This window comes from Cebus imitator, unplaced genomic scaffold, assembly GCF_001604975.1.
Source record: "Cebus imitator isolate Cc_AM_T3 unplaced genomic scaffold, Cebus_imitator-1.0 Scaffold389, whole genome shotgun sequence".
Taxonomy (NCBI): domain Eukaryota; kingdom Metazoa; phylum Chordata; class Mammalia; order Primates; family Cebidae; genus Cebus; species Cebus imitator.
Window position 1 is genome coordinate 737879 of NW_016107704.1, and position 16638 is coordinate 754516.

Below are 16638 nucleotides of genomic sequence, written 5' to 3' on the forward strand. Positions count from 1 at the left end.
GGGCTGTGAATTAGACTCCCAATCCACACACTGCTCCACGGGCTGTGAATCAGACTCGCAATCCACACACTGCTCCACGGGCTGTGAATCAGACCCGCAATCCACACACTGCTCCACGGGCTGTGAATTAGACCCCAAATCCACACACTGCTCCACGGGCTGTGAATTAGACCCCAGATCCACACACTGCTCCACGGGCTGTGAATTAGACTCCCAATCTGTGCTTGGCACTTCACTCTTATCGTGGCTCCTCACGTTCTGAGTCTACAGCCCTAAGTTAGGACATAAAGGGCCTCCAGGTTTGAGGATGTTTTAAACTATGATGTAGCCACGTGCCCTTCATTTTTCCAGGGAGAATATGAGGCATGTGGTAGCTGGGGTAATCTCTGGGAGGAGGCGGACCTCAAAGCCAGACTTCCGTGCAGTTAACAAACTGAGCAGCAAGAGCGCTTCCTCCTTGAGTGGCTCCGTGTACTGGGAAGCCGAGCCGCTCAGAAAGCCCGTGCTTCTCCGCCAGGTCACACTGCAGAGTTTCAGTTTCTAAACACAACTGTCTGTGCCTTGGGTTTTTTGATGATGCCTCCCTAGTCTGGCGGTTGGATGTTTATTTCCAAACACAGCCAACTGGGGTCACATTAGTCCAGGGATCTTGTGGGCATCTACCTGGGGTGACTGTGAAGGTCCCTTCGAGGGCTGACACTGGCTCTGCCTGCTTCTTGGTCCCGGACACTGAGGATGAGCCAGGTCTGTGAAGCTTCCTACCACCGGAAGAGCACCAGTGTCTGTCCACGGCCTGGCCCCCACTGGCACCAGAGGGCCATGCAGAGTGGGGGCTGGTTCCTGGGTTTTAGAGAAGCAGCCCTCATAACTGTTGCCCCAGAATATGATACTAAGAAACAAAACACATGTTCTCTGCAGCTGTCTGCCACCCCCACACACCTGCCTCACCACGAAGAGATAAAACTGAGAACTGGGTGTATTTTTTTCATTTCAAAGTACAGCACCTAAACAGAGGAGGCGGGGAACGAGGGCTAAGAGACAAAGGCCTGCAGGTAGAGAATTCTAGAATATACAGTTACACCCTCTGCATACATGGAGTCTTAAAAGATACGTAAATAAGGATGTTTACATTTTTACATGTGGATGTTTTCAGGAAAAATTACATATTTTATATATTATGTTTACATGTTATATAATATAATATTCTATTTTAATGTAATATATATTCTATTTTAATATATTAAATCTCTTATTCTGTTATCCTATTACTCTATATATATATATTTTTTTTTTGAGACAGAGTTTTGCTCTTGTTGCCCAGGCTGGAATGCAAGGGCACAATCTCTGCCCACTACAACCTCCGCCTCCCGGGTTCAGGCAATTCTCCTGCCTCACCCTCCCTAGTAGCTGGGATTACAGGCACCCACCGCTATACTTGGCTAACTTTTTGTATTTTTATTAGAGATGGGGTTTCACTATGTTGCCCAGGCTGATCTTGAGCTCCTGAACTCAGGCAATCCACCCGCCTCAGCCTCCCAAAGTGCTGGGATTACAGGCATGAGCCACCATGCCTAGCTCATCTATCTATCTACTCTCTCTCTCTCTCTCTCTCTCTATGTGTGTGTGTGTGTGTGTGTGTGTGTGTGTGTGTGTGTGTATATATATATATTTAAATATATTTAAATTTTTAAAATAATGTCTGAGATCTTCTTCAACAGCTTTTTGCTTTTTTCAGTTTGACAAACAATTAGGAAGCCACGTCTCTGTCAGTCCACGCAGCTGTGGCTCCTTCTGGTGGCCCTGGTCTCACCGGCAGGACTCACGTAGCATCCATTATGAGCGTCCTGATACGGATGGGCCACTGTTGACCGTGGCCGTGATTGTCTTAGTGAGGAGTATTTTGTGTCTCCTTTTTCTTTTCTGTAACATATATCACTGAAACAGACTTTTTCTACATTAATGTCTAAGTACTTTGGGGTTTTTCATTTGCTTGTTTTGTTTTTTATTTGTGGAAATGTCGGGTACAGCTGTAGCTTTGCTCATGGGTATATTGCATAACGGTGTGAGCTGGGCTTTTAGTGTGACGATCACCTGAGGAGTGTTCATGGTAACCTTTAAGTCATTTCTCATCCCTCACCTCCTCCCACGTCTCCATTCTCTGTCCCTCCACACTCAACAGCCACACGCACACATTATTCAGCACCCACTTATGAGTGACAGCATGTGGGGTTTGACCTTCCTGAGTTGCTTCACTTAAAATAATGGCCTCCGTTTCCATCCATGTTGCTGCAAAAGACATGATTTCATTCTTTTTTATGACTAAAAGTTTTCCATTGTGTATATGTACCACATCTTTTTTATCCAGTCTCTGGTTGAAGGACACTGTGGCTGACTCCACAACTTTACAGTTATGGGTAGTGCTGCAGTAAGCTTGCAAGTGTGGGTGTCTTTCTGAGACAATGATTTCTTTTTCTTGGGGTCGATGCCCAGCAGTGGGATTGCTGCATTGAATGTAGTTCCAATTTTAGTTCTTTGAGAAAGCTTCGTACTGTTTTTTGTAGAGGCTGTACTAATTTACATTCCCACCAACAGTCTATGAGTGTTCCCTTTCTCCACATTCTCACCAACATCTGTTATTTTTTTGACTTTTTAGTGACAGCCATTCTGATGGATGTAAGATGATATCTCATCGTGGTTTTTATTTGTATTCCTCTTATGACTAGTGATCTTGAGCATTTTTTCATATACCGTCTGGCCATCTGTATGTCTTCTTTTGAAAAATGTCTGTCCTCTGGCCAAAATTTAATGGGGTTATTTGTTTTGTTGCTGTTGTTGAGTTGTTTAAGTTCCTTGTACTTTTGAAAGCAATTCTGTAGGATAAATTTCTAGATGTAGAGTTGTCTTCAAGGACATGCAAATTTTAAAGTTGGATGACCACTACCAATTGACTCTCCAAAAGGTTATGCCAGTTAATCTCTCTCCTGCAATTAGAAGGGTGTCTACCCCCTAGCAAACCCAGACGTGATTGATTTCTTTCACTTTTGTTAATTCATTGGGCAAAAGTGTGATCCTATTTAAATATGTGTATGCTCACTTCTTAGAGAGATTGGGCATTGTTTCAAACCTATGGTAGCTATCAGAATTCCTTCCTTTGAGTATTTTGCTATTTTCTCATTGATCTCTGGGAGCTTTTGGTTAATACAGAGTTTAGGCTCTCATCTGTTATGTATGATGCAGATATTTTTTCCCCATGAGGCATTTATCCTTTTGTTTTTCTTAATGATAAACTTGAAGTGGGATTGATCTCACAGCAGTCATGCTTTTGAACACAGATTTTATAGAGATCAGAAGAATCTTAAAGGAGGGGAATCACAACTTGTGTACTCTGCCTTGTTGTGGCAGGAGCAACATTGCCCAAATGTCCTTGAAGAGCAGAGCACATGCGCAGCACACACACAGTTATGCAGCTGTGGGCGCAGGGGTGGGACCTGTCAAATCTAGAGACCAGATGCTAAGAATATGGGACTCACATTCACTAACAATTCCATCCTGAGGTTACTGGTGTCTTCTTAACTGAGTCTGGAGTGGGTAGGGGTGGAGGACTGTGGTTAAGAACATATAGTAAATTCCGAAGGCAGCAAACTAAAAGATGCCATCAATGATAATCCTAAAGCTTTTGTTCTGGGTATTTTTGCCATTTAAAAATCAAACCATTAGCATCCGTTTCATCTGGTTCAGCATTTCTACATGTTATTTTACATTTTCCTCCAACACGGGCATACAACACACACACGCATGCACACACAACTTACACACACATACCACATGCACACACACACACAGACACAATCACTTTACCCCAGGGTCACCCAGCTTTTGTGGTATCTGAACTCTGCCCCTGTCACCTGCAGACTCTCCCGGTGTCCCCCCGAGTGCGAATGCTCATCACCTGTTTAGAGGATTCAGCTTTGTGGCCTCAAGTCTGATCCAAGAGCCCTCACAACAAGATCTGCACAAAGTCCCAGTTCACCCAATCGTGCAGGTAACTGTGTTTGCCTGCAGCGGGTTGGGGGTAAGAGGGCACTTGGATGAGGGGTGACTCTGGCGTTCCCTGTGGCCTCAGTGACCTGGGGATTGGGTGCTTAGGGTGGGTGGACTTCAATCACCAATTCTTCCTCCCTGGCACTTCCTATTGTTCTGAGTGTCTGCCATGGTGGTCCCCATGATGGTCCTTGTGATGGTCTGCATGGTGGTTCCCATGGTGATCCACGTGGTGGTTCCCATGGTGGTCTCCCTGGTGGTTCCCATGATGGTCCTTGTGATGATCTCCATGGTGGTCTCCCTGGTGGTCCCCATGATGGTCCCTGTGATGGTTTCCATGGTGGTTCCCATGGTGATCCACGTGGTGGTTCCCTTGATAGTCCCTGTGGTCTCCCTGGTGGTCCCCATGATGGTCCTTATGATGGTTCCCATGGTGGTTCCCATGGTGGTCTCCCTGGTGGTCCCTGTGATGGTCCTTGTGATGGTTCCCATGGTGGTTCCCATGGATCCACGTGGTGGTTCCCGTGATAGTCCCTGTGGTCTCCCTAGTGGTTCTCATCATGGTCCCTGGAGTGGTCTCGTTGGTGTTCTGAGCCCTTGCTCCCACCCCAATTTGCATTCATCTTAAGGAAGAAAAAGCCCTGGGTAGAATGTTACCATGGTGTGTCTATGGCCAGCGACTGGAGCATCTTCACTGTGGAATCCAGCTAGGACCCTAAGATAGCAGTTTGATCCGCAGGCATCATTTTCCTATGATGAAATGTAGGCTTTGGGAGGTTTATGGAAGGTGATATTTTTATAATGAGTTTTCCACCTAGTAAACATAACCAGAATACAGAAAACTCTAAGAGATTAAGCTTAATTAATCTTAATTCTAATTGTTATTAAACTTATTTAAGAATTAAGTCCAGGTAAATTGGATGGCATTGGATTTCCATCCTGTTTCCTTCCTTGTGGCCTTCTGGAGAAATACAGCATATGTAAAGTGGACATTGCCATGATACTGCATGCTGCCATAGGTAGCTTTCTGTCTCATTTAAAAGCAGGTGGGTGGGGCTTCTGTGTGCAGGTCAGAGCAGGTTGTGACTTGGGCACTATGGAATCAGATATCCAATGAGATGTTTCCATCCAGAGTCTTGCTCTGGATACAGGCATTGGAGCCACACACCCAGTAGCTGCCAGCACTTCCTTCTCACTTTCAGATGCTTCTACTCTCAGATCTTTGGGAGAAACACATCAGTCAGTGGACACTGAATGGCCTGCTGTCTAAAAATTAAGAGTTGTAGCCCAAGGAATCAGAGAAGTTGCAATTTAGGTCTAGAACATCACTAAGTAGCTCTGCAGCCTTGGGCAGGGGAACCCATGAACTCCTGGGCCTCCACACCCTGGGTTCACAGTGGGCGCCTCTCTTCTCCCCCATTCTGTGTACATGTAGCTGCATTGCCCTCTTGCATGAGGGTTCTGACAGCCCCTCTTCTCCTGGTCCCTCTGCAGCAGTTACACGGGAACAACATCCACTTCACCGATGGCTACGAGATCAAGGAAGACATCGGGGTTGGCTCCTACTCGGTGTGCAAGCGATGTGTGCATAAAGCCACTGACACTGAGTATGCCGTGAAGGTAAGGCAGGCCTGCCGTGTGAGCAGGGCCCTGGGTGAGTGCAGTGCATGGGAGCACGTACGGTGCGTGGGAGCACGGGGCGTCGGAGCACAGCGTGTGTGCTCTTGTGCTCAGCTGCGCGGTGACTCTGGCAGGGACACCTGAGCCTGAGTGAACATTCTCTCCATTTGCCATTTTCCAAGGTCTGATATGATGCAGTTCAGTTTGTTTTGAAATGAGGTCATCCATTAAAAGATAGTTTTGCAAATCACGAATATTTTCAGTCATATCCAGCACGTAGGGAGCACCGTTCGTAGCTTTGTGTATGACATACACCAAGAATGAAAGCTTTGTGGCCCCAGTATTTTGAGAAAATAGAGTTGTGGGACAGGCACAGAATTTGGCAAGGAAAGGAAGGAAAGAAAAGAGGGTGAAAGGACGAAAATACTCAAAGAAATAAATAAGCTTGGCTGGGCACGGTGGCTCACGCCTGTAATTGCAGCACTTTGGGAGGCCAAGGAGGGTGGATCACCTGAGGGTAGGAGTTCGAGACCAGCCTGACCAATATAGTGAAACCCCATCTCTAATTAATTAATTAATTAATAAGCAAGCAAGCAAGCTTGTATTATTTACAGAAAACGTTGGCAGAGAGCTAGTGTTTTTACTCCCAACCATCAATAACAGTATATAGAAACAATATAACCCAATTTGGCAATCTCTACATAGTAACTTCAGCTTCTATAATTGTTGCTAGTTTAAATATTTGATATGGGAATCCAGAATACCAGTTTCTAGAGTTTTTTCTTTAGTAAAATGTGGATTGAAGGTAAAATTTCCTGTTAAAATCAGAATTAAATTTATGTTAAAAAAAAAAAAACCAACATTGTACATCCTCTCTAAAAGACACTTGAAACTCCACCCCTTTCCTGTGGAGCTAAACCCCAGGCTGTCACAGAGCGAGGTCCCAGCCTGTGCTGCCATCATGACTGGGACCCGCCCAGCTTATTCCCAGACACATCCGTAGCACATGGTTTGCTTTGATATGAGGTCATCCATTAACTTGCCCTTCAAAGGACATCTGCCCAGCTAGCAAGTAGAGTATAAGTGATGTAATTTTCATCAACTGTGATTCTCCTACACTCTGAAGAGATTGTTCAAATTGATGACAACATTGAGATGATCCCATCCCACCCTCATTTGCTCAGAGCTCCACTGAAATTTTAAAGAAAACAGATATCTCTTTTTTTTAAAAAATTATACTTTAGGTTCTGGGGTACATGTGCAGATCATGCAGGATTGTTGCATAGGTACACACATGGCGATATGGTTTGCTGTCTCCATCCCCCCGTCACCTACATCTGGCATTTCTCCCCATGTTATCCCTCCCTGACCTCCCTGTGCCCCACTGTCCCTCCCCTAGCTGACCCCCAACAGATCCCAGTATGTGATGCTCCCTCCCTGTGTCCATGTGTTCTCATTGTTCATCACCAGCCTATAAGTGAGAACATGCGGCGTTTGATTTTCTGTTCTTGTGTCAGTTTGCTGAGAATTATGGTTTCCAGATTCATCCATGTCCCTACAAAGGACACGAACTCATAGTTTTTTTATGGCTGCATAGTAGTCCATGGTGTATATGTGCCACATTTTCCTTGTCCAGTCTATCGTCGATGAGCATTTGGGTTGGTTCCAGGTCTTTGCTATTGTAAACAGTGCTGCTGTGACATTCGTGTGCACGTGTCCTTATAGTAGAACGATTTGTAACCCTTTGGGGATATACCCAGTAATGGGATTGCTGGGTCAAATGGAATTTCTATTTCTAGGTCCTTGAGGAAGTGCCACACTGTTTTCCACAATGGTTGAACTAATTTACACTCCCACCAACAGTGTAAAAGTGTTCCTATTTCTTCACATCCTTTCCAGCATCTCTTGTCTCCAGATTTTTTAATGATCACCATTCTAACTGGCGTGAGGTGGTATCTCAATGTGGTTTTGATTTGCATTTCTCTAATAATCAGTGATGATGAGCATTTTTTCATATGTTTGTTGGCCTCATATATGTCCTCTTTTGAAAAGTGTCTGTTCATATCAATTGCCCACTTTTGGATGGGTTTGTTTGTTTGTTTCTTGTAAATTTGTTTTAGTTCTTTGTAGATTCTGGATATTAGCCCTTTGTCAGATGGGTAGATTGCAAAAGTTTTTTCCCATTCTGTTGGTTGCCGGTTCACTCTAATGATTGTTTCTTTAGCCGTACAGAAGCTCTGGAGTTTAATTAGGTCCCATTTGTCTATTTTGGCTTTTGTTGCCAATGCTTTTGGTGTTTTAGTCATGAAGTCCTTGCCTATGCCTGTCCTGAATGGTTTTTCCTAGGTTTTCTTCTAGGGTTTTTATGATGTTAGGTCTTATGTTTAAGTCTTTAATCTATCTGGAGTTAATTTTAGTGTAAGGTGTCAGGAAGGGGTCCAGTTTCTGCTTTCTGTACAGGGCTAGCCAGTTTTCCCAACACCATTTATTAAACAGGGGATCCTTTCCCCATTGCTTGTTTTTGTCAGGTTTGTCGAAGATCAGATGGTTGCAGATATGTGGCGTTGCCTCCAGGGCCTCTGAAAACAGATATTTCGAAAGGATAGATCCTCAAGCATGGCCTGCATATTCACTGGGACTGTGTTTCTTGCACTGGGAAAACAAAAGACACCAGCCAAAAACAAATCTCAGGTCCCTTGATTTCAAGAATTTGTGGATTATTGACAAACTTATCTTGAATTTCTCAAACAAAAGAGAAAGTTTAAATATAGGGAAACAATCTGTGAGTCCCTCTGATAGCATCTCTGTGTTTAGTCTGTGCAGAGTCTTGAACACATCCAGGAGAGGTAAAAGGAAGGAAATATATCATGATTGACTGTTACTGGGAAAATTGGGTGGAGACTGCAGTGTTACATTAGTGGTAGAATGTCCACCCGATGTGTGAAAAGCAGGAGAACACCAGGTTTTGTTATGAAGTGGCTGCCTCTGCAGCCTGGGGTGTGTAGGCTTGCTGTTCTATTATTTGGATTGTTGAGGCTGGTTTGCCCTGCTCCTCCATCTCATTGGGAGGGTTTAAAGGAGAACTTAGATGCGCGCCTACCATTTGCATATCCAGGTGCTGTTCCTTCGTCCAGATGTTCCAGTGGTGTCCCAGTGGTGAAGAGTAGACCTGTATTCTGCCTTAGACAAGAGAGTTGCACTTATACTTTGAAACATATTTCACATAAGCATACGAAGCTCCTTGGAATTTTTTTCTGTCTGAGTCTTTGCTCACAGAATTTCTTTAGATTGTTTATCGGGTGACAGACAGCAGTCCCAGAAACAATCACTGCGTGCCAGTGAGCTCAAAGAAACAAGCCTAGGGTTTGTCAGCCCAGCAGCCACGGTGCCTTTCTGGAAACAGCCTGCTCCTGTGAGGTGGATCAGCCCCCGTTTTGTGCCTCTGCAGGTAAATCCCCCAGTGACAAGGCAATGGTGTGTTTTCTCCTACTATTCCCATATCTAAAGACACCATCTGAATTCAGCTTTGTTACATGGCTTATAACTGAGTCCCTCAGTCTTCAAAGATCTTGTTGAGGTCAAACCCTGTGGAATTTCAGCAACAGCTCTTGGGGAGAGAAGCCAGGCACTGTGGCTCCAGCCGATGGTAGAAGAAAGAGCCTGGTCTTCCAGTTTCTCTTTCACAAAACTTGAAGTTCCCCAGACAAATGTAGCCAGTGCACATGAAAAGGATTTCCCTTGTGCCTTCTGAGACTACAGGGAGTCATAATGTGTTGTCTGGATGATGCATAAATTAACCAAGGGTGGGAAGGTGCAGCCCTTTGAAGGGCCCAGGACTTTCCATGGCTCGGGGTCTGGAAGGCTCCTGTGACCACAGCCATTTCAGAAGCACATTTCAGCTGGTCAAGGGAGTGGTGACAAGCTCATTTATCTGTGGGTAGACACAGTTGTTTGGATTTCCTTCAAAGATGAACAAGCTGGCATTTCTGAGCAGCAAGTTTGTTATTTAGAATGGGCCCACTTGTTACCAAAACTTTGATGCAGTGCAGACCACTGCGTGGTTCTGTGTTCAGCATTTTCAGGTGGAATGTAATTGAAATACTTTTGGTCCTTGTCTGTATCCACTGACTTGTTTATGAGAAGCAGCATCCCTACCTATTGACGGATGGACTGAGCAACAGCAAAGTTTGGTGATTTCTAATGTGACCCAGAACTAACTATGTGGCAGTTGATGTCTGACGTGTGAGTTGGATCTCAGCTCAGTAGATGTCCTGCCAAGATTGTCACTAGAATCCAGCTTTACCACTCCCAGTTGTCATGTGAGCCGCATACAAGCCCACTCATGGCTCATGGATACAAACGGGGTCTGCTTCAGCAGCCCCATCCTAGCCAGGCAGGGCTTCCTCCCATTCAATGGCATGGGTGACCCAGAAACCAATAATGAAGGAAGGCAGCAATCTTGACTAAACAATGAGGACAGTGACCAGAATAGATGGATTCTGCCCAGGGACATCATATTCATTTGGGGTGACTGTGGCCCCCAGGGGACACTGGCAATGTCTGGAGACTTTCTGGTTTTTAAGCTGGAGCAGGGCTCCTGCCATTGGTGGATATGGGTCAGGGAAGCTGGTCAGCATCCTGCAGTACACAGGACAGCCCCCACCACCTGCTACCCCAACAGAAGATTGACAACCCCAAACCACAGCATCCTGTGGGTGAGGGCGGGTCTCATGTAGATAAATGCCAGGAGGCTGATAGTTTGGAGATGGGGGTGGAGTTTTTCTTCTTCACCGAGTTTCTGGTGAGTCCTTTAGCAACAGGATGATGATCTGACCAAGAGCTCAGTGTTCCCCCATGCTGCAGGGCAGCCCATACCCCCACCCTGCTGTGATCGAGCCATGACTCTAAGTGCAGGTCCTTCTAAGAGGAGAGTGGGACCAACTCTTCACCTCTATGAAGGTCAGATGCAGGGCTTCAGAGTGAATATGGAATCTTACTAGTCCTCACATTCTTGGAATAGCATTATATTTTGCTTTAACTTATTTCTGCATTTTTTTTTTTTTTTGAGTCGGAGTTTCGCTTTTGTTACCCAGGCTGGAGTGCAATGGCGCGATCTCGGCTCACCGCAACCTCTGCCTCCTGGGTTCAGGCAATTCTCCTGCCTCAGCCTCCTGAGTAGCTGGGATTACAAGCACGCGCCACCATGCCCAGCTAATTTTTTGTATTTTTAGTAGAGATGGGGTTTCGCCATGTTGACCAGGATGGTCTCGATCTCTTGACCTCGTGATCCACCCGCCTCGGCCTCCCAAAGTGCTGGGATTACAGGCTTGAGCCACCGCGCCCAGCCTATTTCTGCATTTTTTCAGGTTCCTAATGTTACCGTCATTGTTACCCTGAATCATGTAAACTACATTTAAGGTTATACTTAAACCAGTTTACCCAAGTATATTCCCAGTCAACAAGACTGTCAGTTTCGCATTTATTTTCAGCTGTGTTTTTGACTTGAGTTCCTGCTCTATGCTGGGGACTGTGCTATGTTTGTGGGAAGTGGCAGCTAGAATCGATCCTAATTTTAGTCCTAATTTTAGGACCGATTCTAGCTACCGCAGCATCCAGCAGTGCCCAGCATGGAGCAGGGGCTCAGTTAACATGGGCTGAATGACAAGCTGGATTCCCAGGCTTGTCCCTCCCTCTCAACTCTGGCAAACAACACTGGGATGTCCAAGATCCTTCACTGGGGCAGTCCGGCCTTGGCGGGAAGACACCACCCCTCCGCCTTCTCACACATACACGCCACGCCGCGTCCACCCTCGTGCACGCCATGCCGTGTCAGGCCGGACTTGATGCAGGCACTCTGCCAGTGCCCCCAGCCAGTGCTCTGATGGTTGAATGAGAAAAGCTTTTATGTTCCCTCGACGCTTCCTCTTCCTTTTATCAGACACACTGTAGATGAACAGATGTGCCCTACTTTCTAATAACTACAAGCCATTTTATTGGGACGAAACAGCTAAGTAATCTGATGTAGAATTAAAGTCCGCCTTTGTTTTTATAACCAAAAACAAAGTGGAGAGTAGTGGTAGGGGGTGAAATCGTATAACACTTCAAAACAGCGTGACGTGTAGCTGAATAGCACCCTTCATTTAAAGTAAGATTACAAGAGAAGTGATGATTAAGTGTGGAACGTAATCGTGATGCAGGAGGATTAAAAGGAAGGGGAGAGGTATATTTGGAAGAAAAAGTAATATTCCTATTCAAAGATGGCATATTCACTTTAATTGAAAGAGGGCATTGTTTTTATTTTATTCTTACGTCTTTATGGCCTAACGTAATTAGGTATATATTCTAGATAGTACTGATTTGTATAAACGGGAGGATTCCTGGCGTTATATCGGTGGGAGAATATATAGGAATACATAAATATATACAGTTGGCACTTGAACAACATGGGGTTGAATTGTAAGGATCCACTTATGCAGTGTTTTTTCAATGAACGTATTGGCATTTTTTTTTTGGAGATTTGTTACGATTTGAAGAAACTCAGACAAACCACATAGCCTCGAAATATTGAAAAATTAAGAAAATGGTAAGTCGGAATGCATAAAGTATATGTAGATGCTAGTCTACTTTATCATTTTCTACTATAAAATGTACACAGATTTATTACAAAAAGTTAAAATTTATCAAAATTTGTGGGCTGAAGCACAAACCGTGCGTGGTGCCATCTGCAGTTGAGATCAATGTAAACATAGACGCCACATTAACTCAGCTGCATGAAATTGACTGTGGTGAATCCTGCACTACTGTGAGTTCCACAGCCACCTTCCGTTGCTGCAATAGCACCTCAGGTGTTGGAAGGACCCCTTTAAATGCCTGTGACACTCATCATCTCCATGGGAACAGTCCCTCCCCAGGGAATTGGGAATCCAAGTAAAAAACGGTGTCTCGTGGTTCTCACATATTTCTTCACCCTGTTTAGCTCAGTACCATAAACCTTGAATAACACCATAGAACCTAAGAGAAGTGCCACTAGGAACGCTGTGAGAGCTCCCAGGAAGCAGAGAAAAGTCATGACATGACCAGAAAAGTTGAAAGCTCGATACGTGCCCCAGGTTGAGGTCTGCAGCTGCGAGTGCCCACCTTTCAGACAGATGATCCATCTGTGAACAGACAGCACAAACTCACTGCATCCAAAAATACAGTACCGAACACTAAATGTGTTTTCTCTTCCTTATGATTTGCTTAGTCACATTTTCTTTTCTTTAGATCGTATTATTGTAAGAATGCAGTATATAATACTTATACAAATACGTGTTAATGGACTGTTTCTGTTATCAGTAAGGCTTTAAGTCAACAATAGGCTATTAATAGTTAGGTTTGGGAGAGTCAAAAGTTATATGTGGATTTTTGTCTGCTTGAGGGGTTGGTACCTCTAACCCCAGGTTGTTAAAGGGTCGACTCTCTACACATATCAGAGCTAATTCACTACAGAAATGTTAGCTTGTGTCACTAGTATCTTTCTGTCTCATAAGCTTAATACAGGTACCTGGAGAGGGCTCTTGACCATCTCTACTAATGAGTCAAGTTTTATTTCTTACAGATATCATGATAGGCATAAAACTACATTACATCACTCAAGTGCCAATTTTGCCACCTTGACCCTCTTTCACAAAACACCAACATCGGCACATATATGAAGAGAAAAACTCCCAAAAGCCGAAGTCTGAGGCAGGAGCTGTAGGCGTTAATAGAAGGATGAGAGTCACAAGGATGATGGGAGCAGACACTTCCCGCTCAGTACCTGCCGAAACTGCTGTGAACGCTCTGTATGTGTGACGTCATTTAATCCTCACAGCGCCCCACGGTGTAATCATTTTCATTATCCCCGTGAGGGAACAGAAAGTCAGAGCTGTCACCACATATGAGAAGTCGCAGCCAGTCAGCGGGAGAGCAGGTTCCCGTCCAAGCAGTCAGACCCGAGTGCACGCTCCCGACCCCTCTCCAGCACACCCGCTCGTCATAAGGGTGGGAACCCGATGTTCTGTTTCAGCCAGATGCTCTGTGCATCTCAGAGTGCCCAGACCATGAAAGAATGAGGCAGCATGCAGAGCAGACAGGGCTGGGCAGTAAGGCTGGGCTGCAGAACAGAAGGGACCTGTGAGAGAAATCTATTGTTTGATACACAGCAAGGTCCCTAGGCTTTCAGGGGAAGGTGTGCCAGGTACACGTGGAGCTCTATTTAAAATCGTATCTAAGTCTCTGGGTCTTACGAGTCTGGGTGTACCCCAGTGAAAGGCCCTGATCCCCCCAAGTGGGCCACAGTTCAGCTGTGTAAGCACCGAGCTGCAGCCAGGCCACTTCCTCCAGCTTCACCTCCAAGGGCACAGTGCACCTGGTTCCTCCAGCACTGAGCTGCAAGGCCCCCAGCCAGGGCCCCGGCCTCCAGAAGCTCCTCCAGTTTCCTCCCCCACGGCATTCAGGATGGTCTGTGTTCATGGGGACCTTTGTTTTCAGACTGTGCTCCGAGATCACTGGCAGCGCTGACCCTGGCTCCTGTGGATCACAGCCTGCTCCTCCTCGGGGCAGCACCTGGGCTTGTGGCCGAAGCTGCATCTTGAAAGAATCCATGGCCTCGAGCTGGGCACCGCAGTGAGCTGCACAGGACTGAGGAGGGGGCTCAGGGGAGCTTGTGTTCAGGCTGACTCCAGAGGATCCAGTACAGATCCTGCAAAGAATTCTAAGCCATTGAGAAAGCTGCAGATGGCTCCATCGTGGGGCTTCCCAGTGTCACATGGGTGTTAGCTGCACCCGTCCCGGGGAAGAGAGGTGACTGTGCTGCAGAGTCGAACCCCTGAGGCCAAGCCTGGAAGGAGGAAGGTCAAGGCCAGTCCTGGCTTTTGAGATCAAAACACATTTTTTATAGAAATCATGACAATTTGAAGCAAAGAGAAACAGCAGTTGAAAGGTCAGCTATGTGGAGGAGCGACATTAACCGTCTCAAGAACGGCAGTCACGCAGAGACAGACAGAGGCTCCGATGCCATCACAGCCACAGCGGACGCACAGAGAACGGCGCGCATTCACAGGCACAGAGGCTGGACTGGGAGCAGTTAATTAAAACAGAAAATAGAAAAGAAAGCAACATTTAGAAGGACAAGGAAGGAGACTGGGCAGCTTTGGTAACAGATTGCATGACTGAGGAAAACAGGGGCATAAATTTCTCTTCAGAGGAGAGGGACTCAGAGAAGACGGGAAATGATGGACTCGCCTACCGGAACAGCGGCTCTGTCCAGCCCGTGTCTCCGCACAGCCATTCCCTCATCAAGGAAGCTCCTCAGTGCAATGGGTTGGGCATTCGCATCTCCTGCAAACACACACTGGGAAGTTGCCATTCTGGATGACTTAACCCTTTGCCCATTTTCCCCAAGAATACTCATGGGCGGTGCCTGCGGCTGAGCGTTTGCCCCAAGATAACTTTGCTGTAAAATATGTCGAGTTTATTATTATGTTTGCATCACTCCAGTACATAGACTTTGGAGACACAGGACATCATTCTATTGATAGCATTCCATTTTTAGTAGTGGCATTTCCATTTACAAAGAACACTCATTATCGATAGCTGATAATGTCAAATCCTAGAAAACACAGCATTCCTACCTACGTGGGAGTTGACTTCATTCTTGAACAGTTGTTGGTTCAAGATTCATTTGATGAATCCAGTTTTTTCAAAATAGACAATTCTGTTGATTCAGACAATTCTGATACTAGTTCCATTGAGAAATAACTCCAATAACAGTTTTTACATTTCATTTTCGTATTGAATGTCAGTCAGATTTGCTTCAGCCTCTATGAGAGTGTTCATGTAAAATGAAATGAGCGCTGGCAGAGAGCTGCACTTTCTTTTTTCCAGATGGGAAGGGGTTAATGTGATTGGCTCATGGCTCAGCCCCTCCCAGCAGGCGTGCTGGAGGACAGTCATCAGCAAGAACGTGTAGCCTGCGCCATCTGCCCACCGCGTGTCCCTGAGCCCATCTCACTGACTCCCACCCACCAGCGTAAACTTGGTTCTGACTCTCTCTCGTCTTTCCACATGGGCTTGTTTCTTGTTGTCAATGTAATACATTACCACACATCTAGTGGCTTAAAACAACCTCAGCTTATGGTCTTCCAGCTCCAGAGGTCAAAATTCCAAAATCTGTCTCACCGGGCTAAAGTCCAGTGTCCGCAAGGCTGGTTCCTCCCACGGGGTCTAGGGGCTGAGAGTAAACACACAAGCAGATGGTGGCCAGGCCGGGTGCCCAGAAGTCTGACCCACACCCGCAGCTAGCCGCTTCATCTACAGTACACCACTCGGGAGGCCAGTGGCTGTGTCAGGCTGGCAGGAAGCCAGATTGCTATCTCTAGTGACAACCCAGGAAGCTGAACTATGACTTCTGTGACAGTCAGCCCCACATGGCCAGGACTTGATGAATGACTGACAGCTTCCTAAGTTCTGTTCCTGCTTCCAACTCAGGACCAACCGGAGAACACAAATATGCACCCGAAGCCCCCAGGATGCCTGACTTTAGTTCCCCGCCTCCGTCTTCTGCCGCCAGCGGCCTCCTTCACCTACATCATCTTCCTAAGGCACATTCCCCTGCGTGGGGTGTTCACTCTCTGTGTGCACAGCCCCATGAGGACATCCACCCAGGGGAGCGAAGGCTTTGTTTTGTTTTTGCTGTAGTTCAGGCGCCTCAAAAAAGTCAGGCACATGGCAGGAACTCACTCCATTTTAGCAGATGATGAAGAGGCTCCTCATCTTCATGTAGCATAAATACTTGGTAGCGAAAGGCTAAGTGTTGATTAAAAGAAAAATATATGGCCAGGTGCAGTGGCTCACGCCTGTAATCCCAGCACTTTGGGAGGCTGAGGCAAGTGGATTACAAGGTCAGGCATTCAAGACCAGCCTGGCCAACATGGTGAAACCCCATCTCTACTAAAA

The 16638-nt window shown here is 46.0% G+C and overlaps 1 protein-coding gene across 7 annotated transcripts in view; it reads left to right on the top strand.

Annotated features, from left to right (window-relative positions):
- Nucleotides 1-16638, top strand: part of RPS6KA2 (ribosomal protein S6 kinase A2) — a 457145-nt gene that overhangs the window by 414228 nt on the left and 26279 nt on the right. For all 7 annotated transcript variants that reach the window (XM_017508303.2, XM_017508305.2, XM_037731262.1 and 4 more), the window contains 2 exons: nucleotides 3912-4042; nucleotides 5536-5661. In XM_017508303.2, coding sequence (XP_017363792.1) covers nucleotides 3912-4042; nucleotides 5536-5661 — 257 coding nt within the window. The remainder of the gene's footprint in view (nucleotides 1-3911; nucleotides 4043-5535; nucleotides 5662-16638) is intronic.